This window comes from Elgaria multicarinata, chromosome 22, assembly GCF_023053635.1.
Source record: "Elgaria multicarinata webbii isolate HBS135686 ecotype San Diego chromosome 22, rElgMul1.1.pri, whole genome shotgun sequence".
NCBI lineage: Eukaryota > Metazoa > Chordata > Lepidosauria > Squamata > Anguidae > Elgaria > Elgaria multicarinata.
In genome coordinates, this window is record NC_086192.1 from 10,801,263 (window position 1) to 10,828,064 (window position 26,802).

Genomic DNA, 26,802 nt, shown 5'->3' on the forward strand with positions numbered 1-26,802 from the left:
ATTTTAAAACCACAAAAGCATGGTCCAATTTGGATTTAATCCGTAGTAGGCGATGGATGCCACGCGGGATTGATGCGCAGTAAAGAGAAAACCAGAAAGCGTTTGGTTGAATTCAGTCTTTTGAATTCAAAGTTAGGCTTTTAGAGTGCACTTCTATGCATGTTTGGGCAAAAAAAAAAAAAAAATCCTGTCCAACTCCCAGTATTCCTCAGCTAGTCTTGTAGGACTTTTGTAGGAACTATTTCTGTCTAAACATGTTTATGTTTGCGTGGGGTGGACACCTGGGGCCTGATCCTGTGCAGGTTCATGCAGAAGTCAATTACATTGATGTTGATAGGGCTTATTCCCAGGACTCTCTCTGTGTGTGTGTGTTTCTCTGAGAGAGAGAGAGAGAGATGGGGTGGGTGAAATATTGACTCCCCACCCTTCGAAAGAGAGGTGAGTCCTAAAATTATCTTTTAAACCAGGGAAAATGGCTCATGCGCCCCCGGTTCCCTGCCCAGTGAAGCTGGGTAATTTGAGAAACGAATCTCCAGAAGCTCAGCTCCATCAACAGGTCAAAGAAGGCAACTTTATCAAAGTGAAGAAACTTCTTAAAAAGGGTAAGGGGGACTGTATTGGATGGTGGATTCCTTCCCACCTTTCGTTGCCAGGGAAGCACGAAGAACCAGCTTTTTAATAATTGGAAAATGTTTTGGGTGCTGTAGGGAAAATATTGACCCTCATTTGCTCCTGCAAAGGGATGCAATAGTGGGGAAAGGTGGGTGTGTTCTTTTGAAGCGTGTTAGTCTTTTGCAAAGAATCTTATGGCACCTTAAAGACTAACAAATATATTCTGGTATAAGCTTTCGTGGAAACTGCCCCCTTCATCAGATGCATGAAATGTCAGCCTTAAACCACAAACAGGCCAGAGTCTACAAACCACAAACAGGCCAGAGTCTACAACCCAACAACAAACCATGGGTTCTCTTCCATGGTTGTCCACGGTTAACAACCCATAGTTAAACCATAATACACGTAACGACAACCCATGATTCAAGAACAAGCCACGATTCAACAACAACCCATGCTCTGGGCTATCATGTTTGTACCAAGCCAAAGTGTTCTCTCCCGAGCACGAAGCTTGTAGGCAGTGCTGCATTTATGATGTCTGTTCTCAGTTCCTTTTTCTAAGATTGGGAGAACAGCTGAGGTCTTTAAAAGTTTATAATTCTCTTTTTCTTTTCTGTTTAGCCGGCCTTTTTTGCTTAATATCTGTGGACTTTAATCTCTGACCTATCACTCATGGTGTGTCTGTGACTGACAGGACCCCTCTTCTTAATTGCAGCAGAACAAAAACTGGGGAGCCCCACTTTTGAGGGGGGATTCTACTGATTTAAAGGGAGTTTCTCCACATTCTTGAGGGACCCCACTCATTGAAAGGGAGTTTCAACTGAGAGAATTGGACAGAGTATGACAGTGTTTTTTCACATTTTTATTGTCTTTTTCAGGGACCTCTGTTCACACTGTCAACTCTTTAGGACAGACTCCCTTATTCACAGCTGCCTTGCTTGGTAATGGCAAACTTGTTGATATTCTTCTGGATTACGGTTCGGATCCGAATCAGTAAGTACAATTTTGATTGCTTGTTCTAGGCTTCCAAATTTATGGGCGATAGCCAGAGCTCTGTGTGTGTGTGTTTTCCACAATTCTGCAGAGGTGGTAAAAAAAACTACAGAGTATGGTACTAAACAAAGTTTTCTGGGAATGTCAACGTCCATATTTTTTCTTTTCTTTTTAAAAACGAGTGTTTTTCAAGCTAAGCTCGAATGTTTGTAGGAAATGCCTCAAGGCCAAAAGATCCCTGAATTCCCTGAGGCTTGAGGTAGGAAGAGGCAGACGGTACTGTGTACTTTGTTAAGAAGCCAAATAAAATATGCAAAATGATTCTGCCTAGTTTGCATAATTCACACAAGTTACAGAATCTGGATATTTTTGCACAGATTTTGGATTACCGTGGCTTGGTCTTTTGAATGATTTTTAGCCCGGATTGCATGCATTCTAGATCAATAACAATAGCGGTCTTTGAGAAATAGAGGTACCTCTGAAGAGTATCCTGAAGTTTTCAGATGAAGAAAAAAGAGGTAGTGGGAAACTGTCCCTTTTTTATCAGGGGCTTCCTTATCTTATGATTTTATTTGCCTAAGATTTCCTACGAGATCAAGTTGCGGTGTTTCTTCTAAAGTGAGGTGACCATATAAAATGGAGGACAGGGCTTTTGTGTCTTTAACAGTTGTATAGAAAAGGGAATTTCAGCAGGTGTCATTTGTATGCATGTAGCACCTGGTGAAATTCCCTCTTCATCACAACAGATAAAGCTGCGGGAGCCCTGCCCTCTTTTGTGTCTGGTCACACAGAGGAGGGCCAGGATCTCTTCTCGATCATCCTAGAGTGCAGGACACGGAATAATGAGCTCAAGCTACAGGAAGCCACATTCTGACTGGGCATCAGGAAAAACTTCCTCACCATTAGAGCAGTATGACAATGGAACCAGTTCCCTATGGAGGTTGTGGGCTCTCCCACACTAGAGGCCTTCATGAGGCAGCTGGACAACCATCTGTTAGGTATGCTTTAGGGTGGATTCCTGCATTGAGCAGGGGGTTGGACTCGATGGCCTTAGAGGCCCCTTCCAACTCTACTATTCTATGATTCTATACACAGTTATTTATTCCTGCTGTCTTTTCTTGTATCTCTGTGATGGATCTTAATTGTTGTCAGCCGTTTTAGCAGCCAGCCTTGGCTGCAAAGCAGGATGTAAGTAAACACACAAGGGCCTCTTCCTGAGCTACACTGTATATTTTCTCTTCTTGTCTTCTTTATTTTCTCAGCCGCTGTTATGATGGGAGCACTCCGGTCCATGCTGCAGCCTTCTCAGGCAACCAGTTGATTCTCAGTAAATTGCTGGATGCAGGTGGAGACCTGCGAGTCCACGATAGGAACGGGAAAAACCCACAAAGCTGGGCTCTGACAGCCGGGACGGAAAGCAGCACTCAGGTGTGTGCTGTGTGCCTTTCTCCAAAAGGTTGCCTCCCGGAAGATGGTGTATGTGGATGAGATTCCATGGGAAATTAATTTTGCCACATTCACAGACGCTTTTCTGCCCAATAATGCTATGATGTAATTGGGCCCATTATTGGGATTAACGACAAAGCGGCTCCCGCCTTACCCCGGTCCGGTCACTACTCCTCTTACTACTTTTTATAAGGTTGTTTTCCCATTTCACCTCTCTTGCCTTTGAGGTCTCCTCCTTTCAAACTCGAAAGTGTTCATTGGTCCACCATTCCTGGCTGCTTTTTCCCGTTTCAGATGCTAGAATTTATCCAGCGCTGTACAATGCATATGCAAGCTGCTCTTCAGAGCTACTCCTTAGACCAACTCAGGAAGGTGGGCTCAGCCAAAGATCTGGTCTGTCATCCCTCCACGTTTGGAGGCATTACGCAAGGGTAAGCGTAGCCTTTCGTGTGGTGGCCCCTTCTCTGTGGAACTCCCTGCCCCTGGAGGTCAGGCAGGCACTAACACTAGGCTGCTTTCGATGCCTCCTTTAAACAACTCTGTTTCGAGAAGCCTTTTTCAACTGACGCCACTGTTTTTCTGACTCATTTGTTTTTAAATTGAACAATTTTAATTTGCTTATTTAATCTTCTTTCTTTTACTGTTTATACCTATGTTCACCACTCTAGAATCTGTGTTAGATAATTGAGCACTATATAAATATTGATAAAAATAATAATATAATAAGTGCTTTGGTTGAGGAGGACGACAGAGAGAAATATTTCTTCCTCTTCCATAATAACAGAATATTCATTTTTAATAGAAACATATGACTAGTTCCTTGGTTCTTCTTTCTGAGAAGAGTTTCGGACGGTTGCAGTGGAATATTTATGCATTCCTGCCTCCCCCCCCCCCCCCCGCCCCACGTCAGGCTCTCTGTGAGTCAGACCCACTTTTCCTTTGTTCTCCATTTCGCCCTACAGGACGACTGACAGCCCACTTGGAAGGTTCCTGAAACGTAGAGGCAACGTGTCCCAAAACATTTTCAGCTTTGGCTTCGGCAAGGTGAGACAGCTTATTCGCCACCGTTGCACGTGCCACCCGATTTGCCTAAATATCCTTGCAGGACATGGCTTGTTGTTACATGTTAGCCACCCCGGCCACCCACCCTTTCTGGGTTCGCGTGTAACAAAAAGAGGCACCTGCAAAGGTAATTGGGAAAATCAGGCATCATGCGTGTGTGTGTGTGTGTGTGTGTGTGTTATTAACCACCTGTGCACGTGTGAATCCAGTCGTAGCCTGGCCCAAGAGGGATTAAAGGCCTTCATTGAGTGCCAAGCCTCATCAGAGCAAGCTGCCTGCTTCATAGAATCATAGAATAGTAGAGTTGGAAGGAGCCTCTAAGGCCATTGAGTCCAACCTGTGGCTCAATGCCAGAATCCGCCTAAAAGCATCCCTGACAGATGGCTGTCTAGCCGCCTCTTGAAGGCCTTTAGTGTGGGAGAGCCCACAAGCTCCCTAGGTCATTGGTTCCATTGTTGTACAGGTCTAACAGTCAGAACGTTTTTCCTGATGTTTTGTTGTACTGCTCTAGCAGTTAGAATATTTTTCCTGCTGTCCAGCCGGAATCTGGCTTTCTGTAACTTGAGCCCGTTATTCCGTGTCCTGCACTCTGGGAGGATCAAGATGAGATCCTGGCCCTCCTCTGTGTGACAACCTTTCAAGGACTTGAAGAGTGCTATCATGTCTCCCTTCAGTCTTCTCTTCTCCAGGCTAAACAAGCCTGGTTCTTTCAGTCTCTCTTCATAGGGCTTTGTTTCCAGACCCCTGATCATCCTCGTTGCTTAGAGCTATCCAGGGTCCTGAAACTCCAGCTCAACCTTCAACCCTGGCTCACTGCAGTGGTGTCTCTCTCTCTCGGACCCTCTTGGTACTTTGCCCATTAACTCCTGCTCACAATCAGGACAGGACACTGCTCCCTTGGAAAACCGCCACTGGTTAATGTATTTATTGTATTGTGTTTGTTACATTTATTTCCTGCCTTTTTTCCTCTTGCAAGGAAACCCCTATTTTAGCTTAACGTCTTACTGACAACACCTAAGTTGTCAGTGTGGCCTAGTTAGAGCGTCGGACTGGGACTCGGGAGATCCTGGTTCTAGTCCCCACTCAGCCATGGAAACCCACTGGGTGACTTTGGGCCAGTGACTGACTCTCAGCCCAACCTACTTCACAGGGTTGTTGTGAGGATAAAATGGAGAGGAGGAAGAGGATTATGCACACCACCTTGGGTTCCTTGGAAGAAAAACGGTGGGATGTAAGTGTAATAAATAAATAAGTGTTAGGAGACGTGTTTCTACCATTAGAATGGGGGGGGGGACTTCACAACAGCTAGAAAGTGAATGAACAGCTAGGGTTTAGGGGCCATGGATTGGGAGGCCCAGATTTGGCCCCCAGTCCTGAGGTTCTGCACCCCCATAATTCTCTCTCTCTCTCTCTCTGTGCGTGTGTGTTTTTGTCTCAGTTTTATCTGACAAGCAGCAGGCAGCTGGGTTATCTAGCATCACTCCCAATAATTGCGGATAAAGAAGTGGTCCAGGCTGACGATGAACCGACCTTCTCGTTTCCAACCGGGCCCTACATGATGATGACAAAGTAAGTCCTTGCAAGGGACATGTTGGTCTCTTAAGGTATGTAGGGGTCCCCTTGAGGTCCATATATCCCCAGTCGCCATGACGGCAAGCCGCACCCTCTGGTACACACGTTGAAGAGCTTTGTCCCACCTGCCCAACGTCCCTGCCGGTGAGCATAGCACAGGCTTCAACCAGACTCTCTGGGCTCTTACTTATAACTCTCATCTTTTCCTCGTCTACTGCCAAGTCATTACCAATCGATATGGGAGCAGGCAGTTCATCATAGATAGCTGTCTCTCATGAATTTGTATTTCATCTGAATCCTAGTCCGGGTGCAGGAAAGGAAGATCCCTCTGCCTAAGATCTCAGGGAGAATCTACGTCGCGCCACTAATTTTATCTTTTACTGGAGACACCTCAGCACCAGAATCCCTCCGCCCCAGAACGTCCCGGCCCTAAATTCCTGCAACTTCATAAAATAAGGAAGTTTCCTAGAATCAAATAAGTTCGCTAGGATGAAATAAGTCTCCTAGGATCAAAATAGGGCACTTTGTTAGGATCAAATGGTTATTTAATCATTCTGATTTGTTAACTAGCAACAGGAAGAGTCTCTGCTTTGCAGGCAGAAGGCCTCCGGTTCAGTCCTCAGCATCTCCAGGTAGCGCTAGGAAAAATTCCTGCCTGAAACCTTGGAGAACTGCTGCCAGTCCGTGTCGACAATACTGGGCTAGATGGACCAATATTAGGTTCCTATTTATTATTATTATTTATTTATTTATTTATATAGCACCATCAATGTACATGGTGCTGTACAGAGTAAAACAGTAAATAGCAAGACCCTGCCGCATAGGCTTACATTCTAATAATTTAAACCAAGCAACTATTCAGAACCACGAGGACTAGAATGTTATTTTATTTTTTAGGGGAAGGATCAGAGTTCAGTGGCGGAACACCAGCGTTACATATTCAAGATCCCAGGTTGGGTCTCCGGCCTATCCAAATAGGGCTGGGGGCCATTGCTGCCAGTCAGTGTTGTCAGTACTAGGCTAAATGGCCTGATGACCTGACAGTATAGACCCTGTTCAGACGACACGCTAAGCCACAGTTACGATGCTAACTCTTTTGCAGCTAATGGTTAGTAAGTGGTTATGTAGCCACCATGGTTAGGAAAGGTTCACATGACACACTTAAGTCCTGGTTTGCACAACATGCTCAGCCATCATGTGTAGATCCAAATGCTTAGCCACTGTGGCTTAGCGTGTTGTCCGAAGAGGGTCTTTATAAGGCAGCTTCTTATACTGTAACTAACCACAGTTAGAACAAACCACAGTTCTTTGGGTTTGGCTGCACTGGGGAATCTGTGATCAGTTCGTAAGAGAAAGCGGAAGCTTTCATGAGCTCGGCCCGTTCCTCCAATGCAACCTGCCCCTCTGTGCTATCTCCAGTAATCCCAGGCAATAGGCCTAAGTATACCAGTTCCTGGGGAACATGGGTGGGAGAGTGCTGATGCATTCATGTCCTGCTTGTGGGTTTCCTGTGGGCAGAATGCTGGTCTAGATGGACCCTTGGTGTGATCCAGCAGGGCTTTTCTGATGTCCTTAAAAGAAAGGTACTCTGTGTAGGCTGCTGTGGCATTACCCCACAGTTCTGTTCCCTTAGGTATGTCTGGTTTTGTATGTCTTGTGAGTGCGGAATGTTGGACTGAGTGGGTGGGGCTGATGATGCTGTGAAAGGGGCGGGGAGGAATATAATGGTTGGTTAGTTGATTGGGAGTGGGGAGTGTCAGTTAGGATTGTCAGTGGTGTAGAGAGTGAAAGGAGATAAGATTTTAAGAGACTTAAGATTACTGTTTTTATTAAAACTAGTAGATTAAGCAGGTTAACTTGAATTTAACCAACGCCAACGCTGCTATCCTTTTGGTGCCAGGTTAAGACTTTCCTCTTTGCCCAGGCATACGGCGGCACATCCTAATTACCCACATGTTTAGTTTTTTAACGGTTTTTAATGCTTTATGTGTGTATGTTCTGTGTTTTAGAGTTTTAAATTTTGTATACTTGTTTTTAACTCAATTTTAGAATTTCTGTAAACCGCCCAGAGAGCCCTGGCTATGGGAGCGGTATATAAGTTTAATAAATAAATAAATAAATTTGAAGTAACTAAGACCTGTTAAACAAAAATAAACATTTTATTTTGTTTTATTACCTCAAACCACGTGTCTGCTTGGCTTTATCACTTGCTCTGCAGTTACTGTCACAAACGCCTTATATATAACCTTCACCTTATTACAAACACCGTAAAACCTTTTCAGATTCTAGCCTTTACCCTCTCATATGAGGGAAAGCTTGTGTTTTACCCTACCCTCAGGTTGTTCAAGTGGTGGGGCTTGGCTTGAGGAGGGTTTGTGTGCGACAAGGCCTGGTGTGTGAGGCCTGGGTCGTGACAGCTGCCCTTCAGTTTCATAGCCTTCAGGAAGGCTGGGAGCAAAATCCTTGAGGCTGAGAATAAAATGAATGGAAGAGGAGGGTACAGAACAGGTCTGCTTCGGTGTTAAAACGGATTTTTACAAAAAGGACTGGGCGAGGCGTGCCTGGGCGTTGCTGAAAGGGCTGCTCATCGTCGTCTTCCTTCTTGCAGCTTGATGTGGGGAGGGAGCCGTGTCACCGTGAAGGAGCTAAACATGAAACCCCACCAGCATTGCAGCAAACTGCGCCTCTGCGACCTCCTCCTCGCGGAACAGGAATACAGCAGGTACGAGTGTCTGTCTGCTTAGCCATGTGGGTTTTTTTTATTACATCTCCCCTTTCGCTCCAGCTCTGGGATCATTTCTTTATCATGCTAGGAGCCAGGTCTCTCATGGGCTCCCTTGGGCGTTTGCCTACCCCAGGGGAGAGGCTCTGAACATGAGGCCCTCCTCCCTGTAGCAACCGTCGCGTCAGGCCTCGTCTGTAGGCTTTTTATTGTTTTGTTCTGGTGCTAAGCCAGCTAGGAACACAAATCTGGTACTTCCGTCAGGTTGAGACCCCCGCGATGAGGGAAACGTTCTTCCGTCCTAATCCAAGTTCCCCTCGTACTGATGGGCTTTTATGTCCTTTGCAGCAAACTCCGCCACCCTCATCTGCTGCAGCTGATGGCTGTCTGCGTGTCCTCCAACTTGGAGAAAACACGCCTTGTGTTTGAGAGGGTCACCTTTGGGACTTTGTACAGCATCCTTCACGAGAGGGTAAAACGAGCGTCTCGTTTCTTTCCAGTATCTATCTACGTATGACATTTATATTTGCCCCGTCCTCGAAGGGGCTCAGGGCAGCTTGTGAGGTCTTCCCTGTAAGGAAAGCCCAAGGAGTGCCTTTGGTCTGCTTTCCTAGTCTCTACTGCCACCACCTTCCAGAGGCCCAAATCCCTTTTCCTAGCTGCTGCCAGTTTCTTTTCTTACTTCTTCTTCCTTTTCTTCCTTTTTTCTTATTTTCCTTTCCTTTCTTCTTGATAGCCAGTGTGGTGTAGAGGCTAGAGTGTCAGACTGGGAGTCCGGAGGTCCAGGTTCTAGGCCCCACTCAGCCATGGAAGCCCACTGGGTGATTTTGGGCCAGTCATGGACTCTCAGCCCAACCTACCTCACAGAGTTGTTGTGAGGATAAAAATGGAGAAGATGATGATTATGTACTCTGCCTTGGGTTCCTTAGAGGGAAAAGGGTGGGATACAAATGCAATAAATAAATAAGTTTATTCTCCACCACCTCTCTTGTCCCAAGGCAGTTGAGAGTTCCATTCGTTTCTCAATTTTCCTACCGTCCTCTCTCAGCAGAGGTGGAGTCAGACGCGTCTGCATGGATCAGCTCTTCCCACGTGCTCCCAGAGGGCTGGGATAGCTAGGCCGAACTCCATTCCCTCCTTCAGGGGCAGGATCCAGGCGCGGTTCCCGTCCTGTCTCTTGGAGTACCCCAAGACTGAACGCTTGTACGAAAAACCTATATGGCTCGGGTCCAGGTTATCTGAAAGACCGTATTCTCCCTGATGAGCCTGCCTGTGCTTTGAGATCTGGAGAAGCCCTTCTTTCAGTCCCACCACCTTCACAGGCGTGCTTGGTGGGAAAATGGGAGAGGGCCTTCTCAGTGGCTGCTCCGGTGCTCTGGAACTCTCTTCCCACGGGAGCTAGACAGGCTCCCTCCTTGATGGGCTTTTGGAAGCAGGCCTTTGGAAAATTATCTGGTCCTCCATCTATGTTACGGACTTGTAAAATTGCCGTGTATTTTAAACATTGAATGTTTTAATATTTTATTTTTATTTTTGTACATTTCTTTTCCTAGGTTTTGAAATGTATATGTTTTAAATTTTGTAAAGCCGCCTTGAGGCCCGGTATTGGGCAAAAGGCAGGATACAAATAAATAAACAAACAACAACAACAATAATAATAACTGAGTCTCCTCCTCTCTGCGCTTCCTGGCCTCTCTCTCCTGTGACCTTCCAGCGTTCGGAGTTTCCCATCGTGCATATGGAGACGATCGTGCACCTGCTGCTCCAGGTGAATGACGGCCTGAGATTCCTCCACTCACGCGGCTACGTCCACCGCACGTTCAGCTCCTACGCGGTGATGATCGTTATGGCGGGAGAGGCCAAGCTCACGAACCTGGAATATATGATTGAAAGGTAAAAAGCCCGCCAGCTCCCGCCTCCCCTTTGGGTTGGGAATCTCACAGAACGCCCCCCCTTACAATCGCAGAGCTGTGTGTATAGGGAAGAAGGGTTTGTAGCAGGGTAGATAAAAGTCCTTGATTTTTTAATTAAAAACAAAAACCATTTTTTAAATTTAAATCGGATTTTTTTTTAATAAAATGCTTTTTGAGGAAAAATCTATCTAAAGATAGTTTTCTATTTAAGATACGTTATAGTCCAAAGTTTATTCATTATGAAATAAGGATTAGTTTTTAATTATGTCGCATGAAGCTGTATATTCATGCAATGTTTACATTTTTTTGGTAAACGAATTCCATTCATCCATTCACGACGTCATGCTCTTCCAGAGGTTTCTGTAAGATTACTGGGCAGTTTTTCTATCTAGAAGGTATTACCGTATTTCTTCGATTGTAAGATGCCATCGATTGTAAGACGCACACTAATTTCAGTACCGCTAACAGAAAAAAAACACTGTAAGATACACCCGCGATTCTAAGACGCACCCTGTTTTTAGAGATGTTTATATGGGGAAAAAAAGTGTGTCTTAGAATTGAAGGAATACGGTATCACAGATGCTTGGTTTTACAGTTCGCAAAACTGTGAATTTGTGTCTGCAGAGATCACAATTCCATTGTTCCTTTGCAAATCTATGTACACAGAATCAACCCCTTTACCTCTTAAGTGCTAAGTTTCAAAAAATTCAATGAGTAGAGTGCACTTTTGGGGTGAGGGAAGTCACATGATTAAATCGAGTCTTTCTGAGTAGTGATTTAAATCGTGATTTAAATCAAATCCACCCTGGTTGTAGGTTGCAAGGCTCCCAGCGGATGCAATATGCGTAGGGTACGATTGCTCCGTTTTGTTTCGTCTCTGCCTTGGAAGTTTTTCCCCCCCGCCTCAGATCTGAGCTGATGGTGACTGACCAAGAGAGATCTCGGGGTTGCGGTGGACAGCTTGACGAAAGCGTCGGCCCCTGTGTGCAGCCGCTGTGAAGAAGGCAAACTCCATGTTAGGCATGATTAGAAAAGGAATTGAGAATATAGCTGCCGGTATCATACTGTCTCTATACAAATCTATGGTGCGACCACACTGAGAATACCGTGTACCGTTTTGGTCACCGCACCTAAGAAAATATATTGTAGAGCTGGAAGAAGAGCAGAAAAGGGCAACTAAAGGTGATGAAGGGGCTGGAGCATCTCCCCTAGGAGGAAAGGTTACATCAACTGGGATTGTTTAGCTTGGGAAAAAAGGAGGCAGGATAGAGGTGGACAAAATGATGTCTGGTGTGGAGAAGGTGGTTCCCATAATATTAAAACCCTACAGGTTTTTTAGTAACCCTAACCCCTAACCCCTACAGGTTTAACTTCTACAGAAGTTAAACTATGGAATTCACTACTGGAAGGTGTAGTGAGTGCCACCTATTTGGATGGCTTTAAAAGGGGGTTGGATCAATTCCTGGGGGCAAAGGCTATCAATGGCTATTAGCCCTGATGGCTATGTGCCTTCTCCAGTATCAGAGGCAAGATGCCTATATACACCAGTCGCTGGGGAACAGGGGCAGGAAGGTGCTGTTGCTCTCATGTCCTGCTTGTGGGTTTACTGTGAGCTGCTGATTGGCCACTGTGTGAACAAAGTGCTGGACTGGACGAACCCTTGGTCTGATCCAGCCGGGCTCCTCTTATGTTCTTTCTGCATTGCTCTTGCCCTTCTTTAGTTTAGATGTGTCTCTTGTTCACACTAGCGGTGGACACATTGTTAAGATACTTGCACTTCTGTCTAGATAGATCATTTGGCTGCTAATATTTAAAACATCCCCCAAAAAACTTCTCTGCGTTCTGTTTCCCCAAAGTCTTGCCTTGAATTGGACGCACCTTAGCTTTCGAATGCTTGTTAGATTTAGAACAAGGAGTACAGCTAAGGCAGGGGTGAACCTCCAGATATTGTGGGACTCCGGTTCCTCTCATCCTTCGCCATTCGCTCTGCTGGCTAGGGCTGATGTGTGTTATAGTCCAGGAACATTGGGCGGGCCAATGATTGCCCATGGCTGTGAAAAGTGCCTCCTTCCCCCCGCACTGAGAACTCTGGTCTTCTCTTTTTGGGCAGCAAGGATGGGGGAGAGCACAGCGACCTGACGCGGGTGCCCATCCCTTCACAGATGTATAAGTGGTGCGCTCCGGAGGTGATCCTCGAACGGGCTGCAACGGACAAATCTGACATCTACAGTTTCTGCACAGTGATGCAGGAGGCACTCACAGGTATGTACAGCCAGGGAGGCAGGTATGCGGATCTGGGAAGGCTCTGCTTGTGGACTATCTCATCCCTACGTCACCTATGAATTCCTCCTGCTCTTCTTGAGGGCTGCCCATTGTGCTTGGAATCGTGACTGGGTTCGCACAACACGCCAGCCCACACTCAGTGGTTGAACCGTGGGTTTTTTTTGAACCGTGGGTTAGTGTGTTGTCCGAACCCAGGACATTTCCCGCTTGTTAACCATGCAGTGTGGCTTACTTTTCTCGAACAAACCACCTTGGGAACCCATGGTTTGTTGTTGGGTTTTTCAGGCTGGATAAAAAGCCACACTGTTTGGGTTCAGTCAACGCGCTAACCCACGGCTCCAACAAACAACGCACAGTTCAACAACAACCCACACTCAACGGCATGCTGTGTGAACGTCCAAGCTGCTTGACCTTTGTTTTTCCAGTCTCTCCTCCCATTACTCATGTAGTGTAGAAGAGAGAGTACTGGCAGGCCCCGGTTTCGAATCTCCACTCATCCACAATGCTTGTTGAGGGCGTACCTGCATTTAAATTAATCTCCCAGAGAGAGGTTGAGGGCTGGAAGTGTACTTGCTGGAGTTGGCTGGAAATGGTAGGAGGCAGGATGTACAAGGCGATTGCCCAGAACGTAGCAGAGGCTTTGCACTATCAGCTGATAGGACGGTACAAATGGGACCTGCAACAAAATGTTGCAGTGCACCGTGCTCATGTTCAGAATTCTAGCCAGTCATAACCTCCTTCAAGATACTCTATTCCGCTCCTTCCCCTTCATTTCTCTTTCTCATTCCCTGAACAGACACTTGGCTTTCTTTAGCCTTTGAGTATACTCAGTCATCATTGGGCTGTTTCAGAGAATTTTTCACCCCCTTAGGTTTTTAAAAGTGTTTTCTTTTTGCAAAGCTCAGTGGCCCTGTTTTGGCACGTAGCTCTTGCCACTCAGCGCTTGAGTTCATTATCAGAGGGAGCGATATTGCTTCCACTGCGCTCTGCCTGTGGGGTTGTAAACTAAGCCAATAATACAAAGACACTGCAAGTCTCCAGTGTTCTCCCATTAGAAAAACACACAACCCTAAATGCTGTAGCACTGCTCCAAAACATATCACTGTTTCCAGTGCTTTCAAATATAACTCCATACTTAGCTTTCCTTCGTGCTATCTTTTTATTTATTTATTTTATTTATTTAAGGATTTTTATGCCGCCCTTCAGCCAAAAAAGGCTCTCACGGCGGCTTACAAAAGTATTTCTTGACAGTCCCTGCCCACAGGCTTACAATCTAAAAGACATGACAGAAAAGGAAAGGGGATTGGGAGGGAGGAGGAGGAGGGGGAAAAGGAAAGCAAATTCAGGCACTACAATCTTAGTTGGAAAGTTCAGCAGTTACAGTTGGTAGCAGGAGGGAGGGGGCTCTCAGCTGAAGCTGGACCCAGGCACGGTGGAGAGGTGCCTGGCTGCTGCTTCCTCCCTCACTGGTGGCCTCTGCAGTGACAGTTGGTAGCAGGAGGGAGGGGGCTCTCAGCTGGAGCTGGACCCAGGCACGGTGGAGAGGTGCAGCCTAATTAATGTTTTCAATAAGTTTTTCCTCCCCAAAAAAGTTCTTGATATTGTTAAATGATAGAGAGTCTGAACTTTTCCTGATCTACTGCAGATGCAGCGTGTCCATAAGAACAGAAGAAGCTGGATCAGACCAAGGGTCCATCTAGTTCAGCACTCTGTTCCCACCATGGCCAAACAGCTGTCAACTAGAGACCCACATGCAGGACACGAGAGCAACAGCACCATCCCACCCATGTTCCCCAGCAACTGGTGCATGTAGGCTTACTGCCTCTGATACTGGAGATAGCACACAACCGTTGGCTGCCTTTGCCTCCAGGAATGTATCCAACCCCCTTTTAAAGCCATCCAAATGGGTGGCCATCACCACTATCCTGTGGTAGTGAATTAACTACGTGCTGTGCGAAGAAGGTCCTTCCTTTGCTCTGTCCTGAACCTCCCACCCATCAGCTTCATGGGATGACCCCACTGTGTTCTAGTATTTTGAGAGAGGGAGAAAAAATGTCTCTCCACATTCTCCACACCAGGCATCATTTTGTACACCTCTGTCCTATCCCCGCTAAGCCTCCTTTTTTCCAAGCTGAACAATCCCAGCTGTTGTAACCTTCCCTCCTAGGGGGAGATGCTCCAGCCCCTGGATCATTTTAATTGTGGAAGCAAGTTTCATAATTTAACTCTGGGCCATGTGAAGAAGCCCTTCCTTTGATCTGTCCTGAATCTCCTACCCGTCAGCTTCATGGGATATGACCCCGTAGGTTTCTAGTGTTATGGGAGAGGGAGAAAAATGTCTCCCTCTCCACGTTCTCCGCCCCAGGCATCATTTTGCACACCCTTGTCCTTGCAGTGAGATCCTTTCCTTCCTGCCTAACTTGGGAGCCTTCCCACCTCGGAGTGTGCAATTGGTGTGTGTGTGTGTTTGCTTTCCAGAGACCGTTCCCTGGGCTGGTCTTGAGGGCTCAGCCGTCAAAGATCTCATCATTTCTGGGCAGTGGCTGGAAGCGGACGCCCGGGTGCCCAAGCCCTACTACGACGTCGTGAAGACCGGCCTAGAATCCAGACAGAAGCAGCGCACCCTGAACCTGCAGGACATCCGCTACATCCTGAAGAACGACTTAAAGGTGAACTGGAGTGGCTTCAGAGCCCTGTTTGACGGGAGGGCCATGTGCCCGCCCTAATACCGAAGCTGCCCAAATGGGTGGCCATCACTCCATCTTGTGGTAGAGAACTCCATAGTTTAGCTCTCCGCCACCGGGGTGTGTGTCTACGTTTGCATATTTATTTTAACATAAGATGAGCCATGCTGGATCAATTGCCAGAAAGTTGGGATGAAGTGGGCAGTGAATACGCAAGTCCTTTCCGCAATTAGTTTTTCAGCCCGCTTGTGCGGGAAACTGTCTCCAGGCAATGAATCGCTGACGTATGTCTCGTATCCTTAAGCTGCTCCCAAGAAAGGGAAGGGCTTGTGTTCGAATGTTAAGAACATCAGAAGTGCCCTGCTGGATCAGACCAAGGGTCCACCTAGTTCAGCATTCCATTCATGCAGTGGCCAACCAGCCATTGGCTAGGGATGAACAAGCAGGACATGGTGCAACAGCACCCTCCCACCCATGTTCCCCAGCAACTGCCATATATAGGCTTACTGCCTGGAGGTCGCACCTAGCCATCAGGACAAGTAGCGTTTGATAGCCTTCTCCTCTAGGAATGAGTCTAACCCCCTTTTAAAGCCATCCAAATGGGTGGCCATCACTACATCTTGTGGTAGTGAGTTCCATAGTTTAACTCTGCAAGTCTTGTCTAAATAAATGTGGAATTAACATGAGAACCTAAGAAGAGCCCTGCTGGATGAGATCAAGGGTCCATCTAGTCCAGGATTTTGTTCACACAGTGGCCAACCAGCTGTTGACCAGGGACCAACAACTGTCGACCAGGGACCAACAACCAGCAACAGCACCCTCCCACCCATGTTCCCCAGCAACTGGTGCACACAGGCTTATTGCCTCGAATACTGGAGGTCGCACCTAGCCATCAGGACAAGTAGCGTTTGATAGCCTTCTCCTCCAGGAATGAGTCTAACCCCCTTTTAAAGCCATCCATATGGATGGCCATCACTACATCTTGTGGTAGTGAGTTCCATAGTTTAACTCTGCAAGTCTTGTCTAAATAAATGTGGAATTAACATGAGAACCTAAGAAGAGCCCTGCTGGATGAGACCAAGGGGCCATCTAGTCCAGGATTTTGTTCACACAGTGGCCAACCAGCTGTCGACCAGGGACCAACAAAGCCGGGCATGTTGCAACAGCACCCTCCCACCCATGTTCCCCAGCAACTGGTGCATATAGACTTATTGCCTCCGATACTAGAGGTAGCACTGAGCCATCAGGGCTAGTAGCCATTGATAGCCTTCTCCTCCAGGAATTGATCCAACCCCCTTTTAAAGCCATCGAAATGGGTGGCCAGCACCATATCTTGTGGTAGTGAATCCCATAGTTCTAACTCTGCGCTGTGTGAAGAAGTCCTTCTTTTGAACTGTCCTGAATCTCCCACCCATCAGCTTTGTGGGATATGACCCCATTGGGTTCTAGTCCTATGAGAGAGGGAGAAAAATGTCTCCCGGTCCACATTCGCCATCGAGGTTCTTCGTGATGAGAAAGTGCACCTCCGAAGATCGTAACTCGTCTGGGGGTATATAAGGGAAGGCGGCCTGCTAGGTTGTTTAGGGCTTTATAGGATAATAGCATAACCTCGTATGTGGCTCGGTAGCAAGCAGGCAGCCAGTCCTGTTGCAGGGAAGAGGGCTAGGGCCAAAGCCCGTCTCCTCTCACCATGCCATAACAGCATTCTTCCTGTTGATAGGATTTGATGGAGTCTCGCAGGAACCGCCCCGGTGAAAATTGTGGGCCGCCGAAGATGGAAACCCGGCCCGACATCAACATCTGTTTGCCGTCCGCCTCGGCTATCTCGGGCAGGATGCCGGAGCTGCAAGAAGAAGAGGCCGCCCGAGCGGGTCTGTGTCTACATTGTAAGCCGGGCCTTGCTGTGTGGAAAAGGAAGCCCCCAGGCAAAGGCTGGGAGATCTCTGGGACCAGCGGCAGCTTCACTGCTGAGGCGAATGCCAGCTTTTGACTGTGGGCGGGCAGGCGGGTCAGTGAACCATTTCCCCCAGGAAAAAACAGTGGGCAGAAAAGCGTTGACCCCGCCATTCCTTCCCTGCTTTGGTCTTCAATCCATCTAAAAACCCTCCCAGATACGCAAAAGGCGTTTGACGTATCGTCTAGCAGGGCCCTCGGTAAAAATGATGGGAGCCAAGTAATAAGAACATAAGAAGAGCCCTGCTGGATCAGACCGAGGGTTCCATTTAGTCCAGTGTTCTGTTCACACAGTGGCCAACCAGCTGTCGATCAGGGGACCACAGGCAGGACACAGTGCAACAACACCCTCCTACCCATGTTCCCCAGCAACTGGTGCACACAGGCTTACTGCCTCTGCTACGGGAGTACATAGCCGTCAGGACTAGTAGCCATTGATAGCCTTCTCCTGGAACAATCCGCCCCGCACACTCAGGTCCTCTGGGAAGAATCTACTTCAGTCAGTCAAAGTCAGGCTGACAGGTATTACCCAGAGGACCTTCTCTTCTGCTGCTCCCAGACTGTGGAATGGCTTGCTGGAGGAGACGCGTCAGCTTGACAGTCTTTTAGCATTCAAGAAAGCTATAAAGGCTGAACTCTTCCACCAGGCCTATCCAGTAGAATTTTAGGATGCTTTTAAGGATTTTTTTAACAGTGTATACTATGTTTTTAATCAGTATTTTATGTATTTTATGCTTGATGTTGTTCCCCGCCTCGATCCAATCGGAGAGGCGGGTAAGAAATATTTTATTTATTTATTTATTTTGTTTATTTGTTACATTTTTATACCGCCCAATAGCCGAAGCTCTCTGGGCGGTTCACAAAAATTAAAACCATGAAGAGCATAATAAAACAGCCAACAATTTAAAAACACAAATGCAAAATACAATATAAAAAGCACAACCAGGCTAAAACCACACAGCGGAAATTGATATAGGTTAAAATACGGAATTAAAACAGCAAAGTTTAAATTTTAAGTTAAATTAGGTGTTGCAATACTGAGAAAATAAAGAAGGTCTTCAGCTGGCGACGAAAGGAGTATAGTGTACGCACCAGGCAAACCTCTCTGGGGTTCCACAGCCGGGGTGCCACAGCAGAGAAGGCCCTCCTCCTAGTAGCCACCTGCCTCACTTCCATCATCATCATCATCATCATTATTATTATTAATTATCCAACAAAAGTTGGGTAGGCCTACACCCTTTGCTCCAAAGCAGACTGACTTTACAAAGGCTACCATGAGTGTTATCCCACACCTGACAGCAGGGCCCTGTGTATTTATTTATTTATTTATTACATTTTTATACCGCCCAATAGCCGAAGCTCTCTGGGCGGTTCACAAAAATTAAAAACATAATAAAACAACCAACAGGTTAAAAACACAAACACAAAAAATACAGTATAAAAAGCACAACCAGGATAAAACCACGCAGCAAAATTGATATACGATTAAAATACAGAGTTGGAACAGTAACATTTAAATGTAAGTTAAAATTAAGTGTTAATTTAGTATTGTGGTGCAACAAGAGCACCAGACTTCAGTCGCGGGGCCTTCCTGGGACATGGCTCCCTGGGCACCTGCCCAAAGTTGCCCAAGTGCCGGTCCTTGCCATGGGCCATAGAGTGAGGCCTTGCCTCCGGCGCTTTCTCAAAGCTAGCAGTGTTGGAAGGATCAGGAAGGTGGACAGCGGCGGCCCAAATTGTGGCCACTTTTTGAAATTTTCATGTTTTGCAACTTTGCCTGCTTATAGAAAATGTTCTGTTTCACGAAATTCAAATGTTTATATATCAATTGAAAGACCTGATTCACGGAATACAACCAGCCTTCTTCTTTTCCTGGGGGTCCAATCCACTCTTTTCTTCGGTGCCATTGTTCTATTTAGGATGGACGTACGTACACTTTTAATTTGAGAAATACTTGCAAATAGTCACATCATCTCCAACTGCGCTTCAGTTACAGAACAAACAGCAAAACTGACTTTCCCCAACTTGAAACAGGATGTATCGCCGCTACTGCCATGGGATTGGTCCCCAGAACAAGGACTGTGATTGGCCAGTCGGGTTTGCAGTTCTAATCCGCTTCTTCACTCAATCACACCTGTGTTTGTTTTTAGACTAAAGTAAGCATAACCTTTTTGTACTGCAGATATTTGCATTCTGTTTTTTGTGTTGAATTCAGCATTAAATTCTCTTTCAGTTGGTATATAAACATTTGAATTTTGTGAAACAGAACACTTTCTATACGCATGCCAAGTTGCAAAACATGAACATTTCAAAAAGTGTCCACAATTTTGGTCACCACTGTAGAACAGGAATGGGAAAGTTGTGGCCTTCCAGGTGTCATGGCTCCATCTCCCGTCAGCCTAAGCCAGGCAGAATGGGAATTGTAGTCCCAACATCATCTGGAGGGCCACAGATTTCCCCATGCACTGCTCTAGACTGCATCTTTGCCTCTGGAGACAAAAATGATCACGCCGCAGGGAATAGCCTTCCGTTCTGACTCACGCCTGCTTTCTCAGCCAGGAGTTTCACGGTGTCAAGATGTGCCGTTTCCGCTCCCGAAACCGAAGCCGCTGCCGCCCACGAGACGGAGCCATTTGTCCGATTGGCTCAGTCGAGTCCGATTTTGGACCTGGCTCCCGGTGTCCAGGGCGCCGCCATTGACGAGAGCCTTAGCAGCTTCGAAATCAACGAGATCTACACGTGCTACTCGGAGCTGGGTGGGGAGAGTTTGGAGGAGGAGGAAGGAGCAGAGTTGGACACAGAAGCCCGGAGGGAGTCGGAAACCGCTCCGGGGGACAGGGCCGAAGTCCCATCGCCGCCGCCTGAGGAAATCCAGAGCCACCGGACGAGCTGCAGCGAGGAAGGCGTCTCCTCTGACTCCAACGCAGACGGCAGTACAGAGGAGCTGAGCGACGTGTCCGCGTCTTCCCCAGTGCACCAGGCGGTAATGTGCGCCAGTAGCAGAGCCAGGCTCAACCAGTCCCCGTTCGAGCAAAAGTTTGCAAAGTGTGTCCTGGACCTGAAGATCTGTCAGACAATGGTGCAGGAAGCGACCGCCTCCCTCTGCCGGACGGAGGAGAAATTGGATGAGGTGGAAGCCCGCAGAAAGCGGCAGCTGTCACATCCAGGGGAACAGTGGGGCGTCACGGATCCCCTTAAGAACTACTCGGTGAAAGTGGATACCATCTTGAGTAATATCAAGGTGCCCTACTTCGGAGACAGGGCTTTCCTTTGGAAGGCAGTCGGCCCTCCGTCAAAGAACTATATCCCTCCGCCACTGCGCGACCCGGGCGCCTACAGGCCTCTGATCATGCCGTCTGTCCAAACCCCGGGAAGCGGAGTCAAGAGCGGAAGCAGGAGCCAGGACACCACCTGCTGGAGCGATTTTGGATCAGAAGCGGCTCAAAGCCTTGAGGACGGGGGAGAAGGAACGGAACCAAATTATCAGGTAAGAGAAAGGGACGTTTTCTTAATTCTGCGTGGGACCGCACAGTGGTGACCCATTGCAAGGCGCACACGGTGACACCATCGGGGAGGACAGGACGTAGGACGTGGGGAATTACAATCTTGAAACTTTTTGCAATTGGCGAGCATTTATTTTTACTAACCAACTCAGAAAGCGGGAAATTTTCTGCGGAAAAACGAAGCCCTGGAGAAAGGGTCCACCCCACATCACTTGTATGTAGTGATATAGCAGTGATGGGCCACCAGTGAATGCAGGAAGGAATCTGTATAGAAGAAAGACAAAGCTCCCTTTGAGCATGGTTTAGAACTTTTCCGGACGAAAGCTTCCTTTTTCTCCGCTTGCACAGTGGTTTTCAAATTGGCTTCCTAGGAAAGCGAACATTCCTTGGAAGCTTATTCCGTTAGATGAATTTCCCTGAAACGCAAATTGCACACGGCCATTGACCTTCTGCAAAGTGCAGATGAAGGGGAAAGTGTATTTATTTATTAGTTATTTGCTTACTGCTCCGTATCTAAACAGATTTCAGAGCGGTGAACCTCAGATAAAACGATAAAAAAAAATTAAAATTATTGGTTTTAAAAAAAAAATTGGGAAAGCAATTCAGAGTCCTGTGGCATCTTGAAGCCTAGCAAATTCATCGGGGCATAGGCTTTTGTGGATGAAAAATGGTCTCTAGTCCGGCAAAGCTGATGCCCTAATAGAATAGTATAGTAAGAGTTGGAAGGGGCCTATAAGGCCATTGAGCCCAACCCTCTGCTCAGTGCGGGAACCTCAAAGCATCCCAGACAGATGGTTGTCCAGCTGCCTCTTGAAGGCCTCTCACGTGGGAGAGCCCACAACCTCCCTAGGTCACTGGTTCCATTGCCGTACTGCTCTAACAGTTTGGACGCTTTTCCTGCTGTCCAGCCGGAATCTGACTTCCTGCAACTTGAGCCCCTTATTCCGTGTCCTGCACTCTGGGATGATCGAGAAGAGATGCTGGCTCTCCTCTGTGTGACAACCTTTCAAGTACTTAAAGAGTGCTATCATGTCTCCCTTCAGTCTTCTCTTCTCCAGGCTAAACAGGCCCAGTTCTTTCAGTCTCTCTTCATAGGGCTTTGTTTCCAGACCCCTGATCATCCTCGTTGCCCTCCTCTGAACCCCCTCCAGCTTTGCTGCGCCCTTCTTGAGTGTGGTGCCACACAACTCTTGCTGTGCCGCACAACTCTGTTGCTTTTGCTGCAACAGACTGCCGTGGCTTCCCTCTGGAAATCGTTAGAGAGTGAAAAGCTGGGTGTGCAGTTTGAAGCACCCTCTATAACACGGGTACCCCATATGAACTAAACGCACGCGCACACGACATGCCCCGGAATCCCCTGCGACGTACTCCACGGGTTCGGTGGCAGATTTGCAGGGCTACCTGGAGGACCTGTCAAGGCGTAGAAAGGATAGTAATTTAGGAGGCACAAAGATTTAAAACAAACAAAAAGAACATGGCCAAATGTGCAGCCAGGAGAAATGGGAAGATGAAGCAATGGGCTGTTGAACCTGTCCAGCCCTCACACCCACCCAGTTGCATAAAAATTATACGCCACTGGTCTCTGCGGAGTAATAATTCGCTGGAGTGGTTTTCTCAGCTCTTGCACCCGGGCGTGTCCATCAGGAGGAGGAAGAACACGAGCCCACAGCCACCTCGAAGGAGCGCCACGGTGGAGGGAATCAAAGCTGCAGACGGGTGAGTGCTTTTCCCTGATTCCCAGCCGCAGCAGGAGAGAGTCTTAATTGTAGTCGGGAGAGGAAAGGACCGGAGCTTAATTTGAGCTCGGGAGGGCTTGGACCCAGGACCTGCTGATGCTTTCCTCGTGTTTCTCAGTGGACTCATTTTGTCTACATTCCTGGTGGCATTCAGTAGCTGAGTTTGCTATTGGAAGGATGCTAATCAAGGACATTTACGTATATTTGCTTAGGTTGGGTACTTTAGTCTGGCTGGTTTAGCCCCTTTCTGCTGTTCTGCAGATGTTGGTATTTAGAGGCATACTATCCCATGTCTTGAAAGTAGTATATAGCCGTCATGCTGCCCAGAGAGCTTCGGCTATTGGACGGTATAAAAATGTAATAAATAAATAAATCATGACCAGTATCCATTGATAGCCATTATCCCCCCATCACCACACTTTGTCATAGCAAATTCCACAGTTTAGAGGTGTCCTATGTGACAAAGTCCTTCCCTTTGTCTGCCCATGATCTCTCAGCCTAACCTACTTTACAAGAAGGCTGTGCTTCGCTTCAGTCCTGAAGCCCAAATCTGAGCCAAAGTGGCCGATTCGGCTTGACTCGGCCTGAATCTGTTTCAGGACCAGATTGGGCCCAATGGCCAGCTGCTGCCTCTCGCCCGCGGGACTTCCATGAGGCCTCTGCGCGTGCTGGCGACCTGTCCGTCTTTCGCTCTGGGCTGCCATAGATTTAGTGTTGTAAACGCCCTACAGCCAGAAATGGCCATTTCTGGCTGCTGTAGTTTACATGAAATCTACAGCAGCCCAAAGAGGAGGCTGGGTGGCTCACCAGCATGCTTGGAGGCTTCAGGGAACTCCCACGGGTCAGTGAATCCCAATGCACTCCTGGTTGGCCTCCTGCCTGGTTTTTCCAGGCGCTTGTGGATGCCTGTGAAACTGCAGCAACCGCCCCTGCCTTGGATTCGGAACTGAATCCGAAGCGAGGTGCCCCAAGACCGAGGCACCCCGAATCAAATCTGGGGGAGGGCTGTGCACAGCCCTACTTTACAAGGCTGTTGCGTGGATAAAAGGATGATGGGTGGAGAACCACATATGCTGCCTTGAGCTCCTTAGAGGCAAAGTGGGATGGAAACATAGCGAATTATAGCAGTGTCGAAGCTTACAAATTCTGCCCCCAACCCTCTTTGTACACTGGGTGCTTGCAGGCTTTCTTCAAAATCAACGCCTAAAATTTGTGAAGCGAGTTTGAGAAGCGAGCAGAGAAGGATGGCGCAGTCCGAATGGACGAGTGAGTCTTATTACTGTGTGCCGATTTTATTTCATCGGAGTGGTGTGATCCTGTATCTTATCCCCATCACAGCATTGTGGATTGTCTAGGAATGCTCCCAAGCCCATCTTGAAAAAGAATCCGGTAGCAAGTGACAGGAAAACTGTCTCTGCACCTGGAACCTGGGAGAAACGGCGTCTAAGCTAGAACCGACAAAACCGAAGTAGACGGACTAATGATCTGACATTATGGTTGCTTCTGTAACCCTGTTGCATCAATTGCATCTCATGGAATTGTTGTTATGACATATTCTTGGTTAGGTGTGTAGCTGGCCACTGGGTGGCAGTGTAACACAAAGAATGGGAAGTTAGGGGGCAGTCTAGGCATGTTGGAGGAATCCATCCGGTGTGTGTGTGTGAGGCTCAGCGAACTTTCATCAGCTCAACCCCCTGGGCTTTTATTCGCTTTCCCATGAGTTGGATTTTCTTTTTTTTCTTTAACTTGGATAAAAAGCCATTTGCGGCTGTAATTTGCGAAATTCGCAGCTGCGTTTTGCACAGATTGTGACTGTAATTTGCGAAATTCGCAGCTGCGTTTTGCACAGATTGCAGTTGTAATTTGCGAAATTCGCAGCTGTGTTTTGCACAGATTGCGGCTGTAATTTGCGAAATTCCCAGCTGCGTTTTGCACAGATTGTGGCTGTAATTTGCGAAATTTGCATCTGCAAATTGCTTTTTATGCAATTTTTTAAAAAAACAAGCCCAAAGGAATTCTCAGATTTTAGGAAGAAACCTGTTGCTTGGCTTGCAAATGCCCCAAAAGGGGCGGATTTCCCAGCCATGGAGATTCCTAATGCAATTTTATGCATGTAAAAAGTCCTCCAGCTCCCAGCATTCCTCAGCCAACATACCGCTGGTGATAATGGTAACGAGGGGGGTAAGATCACCAAGTGGGTGGGAGTTAAGCTACCTTGGCTAAAGACCAGCCAAAAAACTGGAACTGACACAGAGCGAGTGACAGAAAAGAGACAATTTCAGTACTATAGTTGCCCCAAAACCATAATACATAATGAGAACTATAACGCCCCTACGTTGCAGGAATGACAGCTCAACATTGAGCGGTTTGTGTAAACTATATCAGAATGGCGCGACTCATTTGACTTTGGAAACACGCGTCCGCCCCTCTGCTATTACAGCTTGGGCCTAGGACCTGTTCGGGCCGAGCACACACTTGACCACTGGGCCGTGTGCTCTCCCTCCCAGCACGCAAAGTCTTCTCGAAAAGGAAAGGTCAATTCTGATTGCTTTTCTTTTCTTGATTTTGCCCAGCGGAGGTGAAGCAGATGGCGAAGAAAGCAGCTTCGGGGCAACTTGGTCTCCTGGAACAGTACCCTCCCAGTGGGTGGACATCGGAGAGCGAAGGCGAGAGCACCAAGGATGAGTTCCAGAGCACCAATGACGAGCAAATCCGATTCTACCGGCGCAACGCCGAGGCAGGAAGGCTGCATGCTGTCAGGGGGCTCGGGGACCAGAAACTGGGCAGTGACTACAAAGAAGGCAGCGACCCAGAGACTGTGTCAAAAAGATCTGAGGGATCTGAGAACCAAAGTAAGAGCTGGTGGACCGGAGCTAGGCCTGAGTGGAAATTCCACCTCCAGTTTGTGGTTTCATTGGGGAAAAGTTTGGCAGGCGTACCACGGGGGAAAAAGTTTGGCAGGAGTACCACGGGGGAAAGGTTTGGCAGGCGTACCACGGGGGAAAAGTTTGGCAGGCGTACCACGGGGGAGAAAAGCTTGGCAGGTGTACCACGGGGGGGAAAGTTTGGCAGGCGTACCACGGGGCGGGGAGTTTGGCAGGCGTACCACGGGGGGAAAAGTTTGGCAGGCGTACCACGGGGGGAAAGTTTGGCAGGCGTACCACGGGGCGGGGAGTTTGGCAGGGGTACCACGGGGGGAAAGTTTGGCAGGCGTACCACGGGGCGGGAAGTTTGGCAGGGGTACCACGGGGGGAAAGTTTGGCAGGTGTACCATGGAGCGGGGAGTTTGGCAGGCGTACCACATGGGGAAAGTTTGGCAGGCGTACCACGGGGGGGGGCGGGCGGCGGAATGTTTGGCAGGTGTACCACGGGAGGTCGCTTTTTCTTGATTTAACTGTGCCTCAGTCCAGACAACACGCTAGTCAACGCAGTGTGAAAACTCCACTCAACGGTTGAGTTCCTAGGGGGTTCTCCCAACAAAACATGTTCAACCTCCACTGTTGTGTGTCTGTGGGCTACCGTGGAGTTTGATTGACAGTTCTTGCACCCTCTCTCCTCCCCTGGTCCTCCCGATGGTATCCCATCAGCCATGGCTGCGGAAAAAAACCAACCCCGGCAGCTCTCCTAGAATGGCACTGGCTCCTTTCGCCACTCTAGCCAGGGAACTCTGTAGCCAGTGGGGAAAGTCAATGCAACGCAGCGGAAAACTCCACGGAGCCCGCCACGCAACACAACAGTTGTGCAGGAACTCTCCTCTGCACAGCATGGATATTCTGCATGGAGTGTTTCCCCCCCAAAAATCCACCGTGGGGGTGGAGTTTTCCCACCAGATGTCGTGTTTCTCAGAACACTCCTGCTTTCAATGGGAGGCAAATGACAAGGCTTGCTAAGTAATCTACAAAGCTTTTATTAAGCAACAAACATTTCTTCTTCCTGAAGTCTAACCTCTTGGAAACGCCCCCCTAGGCAAAACTATGCAAACTAAACAAGACAATTGTCCATTCAAGAAGAATAGGAAGCCCCTTCCTAAACGCCCGTAACTTCAGAGAGCCTGGTGCGGAGGCAGGTTCTGGTGTAATCTAACCGACTTTCTCACGCCTTCCTTCTGTGCCGTGCCTTTCAGCTTCCGGTGGACCTTAACATCAGCTAGCTCACTTCCCAGTGAGTGTGTAGGATTTGACCTTGAGGAGATAAGCTCTGGAGAGGGCTGACTCCCTGCTGATGAATCGCCTGCGAGAGCTTCCTCCCCCACTGGTACAGGCTGGCTGGTGTCCGGCGCCGCCTCCTCTAGTTCTGAATCTGCTTCTGATTGATTACCTGAAA

General features: G+C 47.8%; 1 protein-coding gene across 1 annotated transcript in view; it reads left to right on the top strand.

The window, feature by feature from the left end:
* The first annotated feature begins 472 nt into the window (after positions 1-472).
* Positions 473-26,802, top strand: part of TEX14 (testis expressed 14, intercellular bridge forming factor) — a 47,638-nt gene continuing 21,308 nt past the window's right edge. Inside the window, exons 1-17 of the mRNA XM_063146795.1 lie at positions 473-602; positions 1,491-1,605; positions 2,868-3,033; positions 3,346-3,482; positions 4,014-4,095; positions 5,552-5,682; positions 8,294-8,407; positions 8,756-8,879; positions 10,122-10,300; positions 12,431-12,582; positions 15,082-15,272; positions 17,008-17,145; positions 18,947-18,956; positions 19,796-20,727; positions 22,362-22,459; positions 23,663-23,745; positions 25,053-25,331. Of these exons, the coding sequence (XP_063002865.1) occupies positions 473-602; positions 1,491-1,605; positions 2,868-3,033; positions 3,346-3,482; positions 4,014-4,095; positions 5,552-5,682; positions 8,294-8,407; positions 8,756-8,879; positions 10,122-10,300; positions 12,431-12,582; positions 15,082-15,272; positions 17,008-17,145; positions 18,947-18,956; positions 19,796-20,727; positions 22,362-22,459; positions 23,663-23,745; positions 25,053-25,331 (3,061 nt within the window). The remainder of the gene's footprint in view (positions 603-1,490; positions 1,606-2,867; positions 3,034-3,345; positions 3,483-4,013; positions 4,096-5,551; positions 5,683-8,293; positions 8,408-8,755; positions 8,880-10,121; positions 10,301-12,430; positions 12,583-15,081; positions 15,273-17,007; positions 17,146-18,946; positions 18,957-19,795; positions 20,728-22,361; positions 22,460-23,662; positions 23,746-25,052; positions 25,332-26,802) is intronic.